General features: G+C 36.8%; 1 protein-coding gene across 2 annotated transcripts; it reads right to left on the reverse strand.

Annotated features, from left to right (window-relative positions):
- Window positions 1-557: 557 nt before the first annotated feature.
- LOC130720995 (uncharacterized) lies at window positions 558-5,659 on the reverse strand. 2 transcript variants are annotated; one of them, XM_057571720.1, is made up of 7 exons: window positions 5,370-5,659; window positions 5,188-5,287; window positions 4,971-5,091; window positions 4,458-4,579; window positions 4,216-4,337; window positions 1,326-1,497; window positions 558-1,190 (listed from the first exon to the last, which is right to left on the reverse strand). In XM_057571720.1, exons 1-7 carry the CDS (start codon window positions 5,593-5,595, stop codon window positions 1,142-1,144), a joined length of 912 nt encoding a protein of 303 aa, XP_057427703.1. In that variant the 5' UTR covers window positions 5,596-5,659; the 3' UTR covers window positions 558-1,141. The 2 variants fall into 2 exon arrangements, with proteins under 2 accessions (XP_057427703.1, XP_057427704.1); XM_057571721.1 differs by having other exon boundaries at window positions 559-1,190; window positions 1,326-1,485; window positions 5,370-5,643.
- Window positions 5,660-5,990: the final 331 nt, after the last annotated feature.

Here is a 5,990-nt window from a genome sequence, read left to right on the forward strand (position 1 = left end):
GTGTATGTCGTTGATTGTTAATATGAAAGTCTCTTCCTTTCTCTGTTTCTATCTTCTTCCTCTGATCGTCTCTTCTTCTATGTGTCCCTCTCCCCATTTGAATTTGGATAAAATGCAGGTACCCGCACCGGTTTCTCAAAATGGATATCCAAACTTGTTTCTTCAATATAAAATGGATCAGTCTAAGAAGATTTCTAAATGGGCTGGAATTTTTTAGAATGGTTTAGTTAAGTTTTTGTATTGGTTCGAAGAATTGGTTATTTTACACAGCCCTATCAATGTGATAAATTCATTTTTCACAAAGAAAAAACAATTCAAAAATTGGTCACTTTTAAAAGAGTATGTTGAATTTTTTTTTAAAATAACAAATCACAAGTAATATGTTGAAGGGAAACAGAAAATATGTTGCTAGCTTAGCTTACCTCTTAGATTTACGGGTCAAGACAACACAGAATTCACACACACAAAATCCACAATCTTTTGACTGACTCTAATCACTTTGACAAACTACCTTCTTAGTGCTAACTTACAAAAATCAGTTCCACACAAACACTCTAGATGTTAGTTATTCCCACATTCAACAAATACTAGTTTGAGTCAAATTTGAAAAGTAGTAAAGAAAATGTCAATAGTAAATACAAATGTCTATATTCTGTGACACTTTAGGGCCCATGATTCACAAGTAAATGATCAAGTACATAGGAAAATAAAATAAAAAAAATTCAAGTCAATCTTTTCTTGTCTTTCTCCTAAGAGCATCAATCGTGCTTATGCTTAGCCTGAAATGTGGGTTGTTTTCTATTATACACTGAATGGTCTTTGGAGGGTGAAATAGCACAACTGAGAGAAAGTTCTATTTTTCTTTTTTATCTCTACCTCCTTTCTCTTCTTTAAGAGGCCTATGGTCCTTATGCAGAAACTTTACCCCCTCCCCCTGTCATAAACCAGCAATCTATGCAAAAATTAGAGGAAATTTGACCCCAGTAGACAGCCAAACTTGCTACATCAACAAGTTATGGAAGAGAATTCCATCAAATTTGACCCCATTGGGCGTTGTTTTCATTCACTCAGTTGATTTTACCGTAAAATTTTTACAGCAATGTCTCAGGCATCCAGGAGCATTTGCACATAAGCACATTTGTCAATTCTTTTCTCCACCTCTCCGTGGCCGATCTTTAGAATCTCCTAATCTGTCACCAATCCGACTAATGTATATAAGAGTGTCCAAATTGTCAATTGAAAAAGAAAAACAGAATACAAGGGACAATTTGTGACATCAATTTCTAGAAAGAACCAAAGAACTATCAAATTTTATCATCAAATACCTTTGAAGCTTTGGTTCTCTGTAGATAAGCATAACACCAAGTAAAAATGGGATCAGTGCTAAGCACAAGTGTTCCAAAGAATGCCCACTGATAACGTAGTTATTTACACGGTACAGTTTCCTGTCCACAACAGCTACAAATTTCCCTAGCAGATAAATCCCTGTGACATGAACTTCAGGTTTCAAAGTAACTCGATAAATAAATAGTGTAGGGAAATTTTTTAACAGCAAGATAAATATGATAGACTCATGTAAACAGCAATTTAACAGCCGCTTTAAAAAAGGGCAGCCCGGTGCATCAAAGCTCCCGCTATGCACAGAGTTCGAGTAAGGGTCTGACCACTTGGTCTATTTTAAGCAGCCTTACCCTATTATTCACACGAGGCTTTCCTAAAAATGTATACCCTTAATGGACAGCCCAACACCAAGGAGTGGATAGGTCGGTAACTTTTAAGAGGTGCTAGGTTGCTGGCTGATGTATAAGGTAAATAAAAGAAAGCGAAGAATTGTTCTTACGACATTATGGCGCAGGCCTTTATAGGCAAACTTTTCCAAAATTAATCCAAAACAAGCCTTCTATGATCAGGGGTGATAGTTAAGCATGGTGGACAGAACAAAACCCAGGCTTGCACAAAACTAGGAGTCAGATTACATGAGTGAATCATTGGAAGTTTTCATTCAGAACAGGTCAAAATCCCTAACTCAGAAAGAACACCTAATAATCAGAACATACTCCCAAGCAATATTGTCAAGATCAGGATCCTATCCAGGATTTTGGGGGGGGGGGGGAAGATTATAAATCGTAGGATCGGGATTGAATGGTAAGATCCTACTAGAAATGCGAAATTATACAAATACACATACATAAGAAAATAACTTATGATTTACTTCATTAGAGAAAACTTAAATAAAAATCATAACTATAAAATCACAAAAGTCATAATATAAGTCATCAAAACCCTTAAAAACCTGAAAGAACAGAATATTTCCGAAGCCCAACAATACACTCGACCAAAAACAAAAGCCCAACTATACTAGACAAGAGAAATACCACTCCTTGACAACAAAAAATAGAGAGCTACCACTCCCACCCTAACGCTAAACATAACGCTTACGAGAGAATAAGAAGAAATCATAGGACCAACACTTCAAAGATGAGAGAAGTACAAAAACAAGGAAAGAGATCCTCAAAGACAAAGAGATTTGCACGCGGGGATCCACGGCGTAAACGACGAATGATGGTGCTCTCATGTGTGAACATCATATAGGCAGAGGTGAGATACGATTTTAGGTTTTCCCGAGGCGAACCACGATTAATGACAGCAAATGGATGGCTGAAACCCTAAATCCCAACTTTGAAATTGTGAGAAGTCATAATTGGCTAGAGATATGGCATAGATAGCCTTGATAAAGGGTAGAGCAACCCTCAACTCTTGAGCTAGCCCTTGGGTTGAGATAGACCTCCCAAATTCTAATATGGTATCAGAGCTTATCCTAGATCCGTTTGTTGGTGGAGACCACCCATATTTGGGCAACCCTGCAGATGTCCAGTCCTGCAAATTCCACGCTCCATTGGCTAGAGATATGGCATAGATAGCCTTTATAAATGGTAGAGCAATCCTCAACTCTTGAGCTAGCTTTTAGGTTGAGTTAAGCCTCCCAAACTCTAATAGATATCACGCCTCAGGATCATATTAGGATCAGGATCCCACGATCCCCCCCCCCCCCCGCCCTTAAAGATCGCAATCTAGCGACGATCCGTTCCAATTCAAGATCCTGCATGCGATCTAGATTGCAAACTTGCCCATTGATTGCAAGATTTTAGGTGATCCTACGATCTAGATCGCGATCTTGACAACATTGCTCCCAAGACCATAAAAGTAAGACATGACATTAACATCATGTCAAGCCCTGAAACCTACCTCAAGTTAGGGCATATACATCAAGAAAGTAGATTCCAAATCAATCTACAAAATTTAAAAGCCATATCACCATTTTCAATTCAACTAAAATTTCCTTGACATGTGAGTATAATGACAGAGAAGATGATCTCTTGGCTCTTCAGCTTCTTTAATAAGATCTATGTTTTTTTACAAAAGTCAGCAAAAATATTAAACCTTGATTCTTCAGCTTAACCAAAGAAAACCCATTGAGTGCTCTACCTCGGGCCATTGATATCATACGCTCAATCTTACTATTCCAACCAAACAGTTCTCACGAGACCCATTCAGAAGTACACATAAATAGCCTCAATTCAAATTATATTAAAATTCTCCTTAAGGTTCAGTTTGGTAAACCCTTTAAACTGGGTGAAAAATTCAAGGTTGAGATTTATATTAAATCATGAAATTTTCACCCCTGTTATTAAGGGTGTATATATATATATATATATATATATATATATATATATATATATATATATCAATAAGCAAACTATAATAGTAACTGCTACTAAGAATCAGAACTTCAGTCAGTGTGCCTAAAAAGTGAATGAAAGCTTCTTTCTCATCAAACAATCTAAGTCAGTTTGGTAGATATTCACCCGTCCCCAAGTAAGTAAATAGAGAAACAAAAGTGCTTGATAAGAAAAGTTCACTTCTTCTATGGAGTCTTCTATTTATCTAGTAAACTTCATTACAGCAACCATGACAAATCCCAGTACAGATTACATTATAAATAGATTAAAACGAACCAAGCAAAGCTGTAACTTTAGTTGCTTTGAATTGCTCCACATTCAATTAATTTTACAAACATAGAAAAATCCAATTCCCCCTGTTTTAATATACTAGAAGTGTATAAAACCTTGCCTGCCTCCATAAGTTACTTATTCATCAAATATTTGAAACTTATAAGTAAATAGCAGTTACAGAAGTCTGATGCATTAAGCATACCTATTGATGAAAGCCAATATCTTGAGTCAGTATAGTTGGAGCGATACACTAATGATACTGCTGCAATAGCTAGAGGAAGAATAAACTGGAACATCAGGCAGAGCCGAATATCATCGCAAAGTCTGCAACCAACCAACTATGCATACATAATTCAGCGTAAAACTTGGTTACAGGTTTAGCACCTTGAAGTATAACATTTCAAAGAGAGAATAAGTACGAAGTTATTAAAAAATAAAACTAACCGTTCATAAATTACACAAATAAAGGCAGACAAAAGGAGTGCACACATACAACACAACCCAATGCACTTGCCGATTCTCTCAACAACCAAACTAGAGAAAAGTGAGGAGTATGCCACCATCATCTGCCATTGACAAAATCAATGAGCTTCTTATTCACCAAAAATGGGTAGGAAAACAAGAAGTACCCTTGCATTGTAAGGCATGATAGTTTTAATCTGAAAATTGAGAAAATGCATACCACTAATTAGGTCATTTTCATTTTGAAATTGCTTATATCTATCATAAACTAATAGCATGTTTGGATCAGCTTCTATTTCCTCAAAATCAATTCTATCAATCAGAAACTACTTATTCTCCTCAGAATTAATTCTGCCTTTAGAATCAATTGTAGAATGTTTTCCAAAACATGTACTAACAGACAGAACAATTAGATAAAGGAAAATATATAAAGCTCAAGAATAACAAAAACACTAAAAACATATATAGATATGCATGTAAATATGTAATACTAACCGGTAACATGTCCCACAACACACGATTGTTGTCGGGCTTCAAATGGTAATAAGTAGAGCCAAAAGCATACCCAAGAATTCCAGCATAGAACAGCACCCAAGCCCATACCTCTGCTTGAGAACTAAGAACAACAACAAACACTGTTAGAATCTAATCATGCAAATCAAATTAAATGTGGTTAGAACGATCATAACATAGGGGAATCATGAGAAGTAACCTTATGTTGAAAACACCTCCTTCCAGAGCGAGAACAAGGCCGAGAACACCCACAACCAAAAATGGGAAATTTGTGATCACATTCAAAGTGTTGGGCACTCCTGTGCAATACCCAGAAACTCAAATCATCGAAAACAAGAAAAATGGAAATTTCAGAGAGTGAGTGAGTGAGTGAGCAGTTACCGAGAAGATTGCGCAAGTCTGCGAATCGATGGTGGTTGAGAGAACGTGGGATTTTGGGAGTGAAGAGAAAGAAGGAGATGCAGCAGAGGAATGCTGCGAACAATACACGAGTTTTCTTCCATCTTCTCAACCGTTGTCTTTGGTTTGGCACCCAAGTCCAAGTCCAACCCATCATCACTTGCTCTTTCCTTCTCTCACTCACCATTGGGTTTTGGTAGTGCTTCATTGGGAAAACACTCTTTTCAATGGGGTGAATGGTCACTTTCGTCCCTAAAGTTACAAGTGTCGGGCATATTAGTCCTTATTTTATGGAAATGTCGTCCGTAGTCCCTGATACGTTAGTCCCTAGGTTGACTCCCGTCAGTGAACGTTAACGGGAAGCGTGATTTGGCACGTTATGTGCCATAGTGGAATTTCCACATGGATTTAAATATTGGAAAATTTATGGAAAACTTAAAAACTTCAATTTAGTCATTGCCCAAAATCCCCAAATCATAAAATTTTCAATCTCTCCATCATATCTTCCTCCTCACTCCCAAGCTTTCCATGTGTTCTAAAAACCAATAAACAATAGCAAACAAAATCCAGATCAAACGATTTGAAAATAACAACACTAATATA

This window comes from Lotus japonicus, chromosome 5 (assembly GCF_012489685.1).
Source record: "Lotus japonicus ecotype B-129 chromosome 5, LjGifu_v1.2".
Lineage (NCBI taxonomy): Eukaryota > Viridiplantae > Streptophyta > Magnoliopsida > Fabales > Fabaceae > Lotus > Lotus japonicus.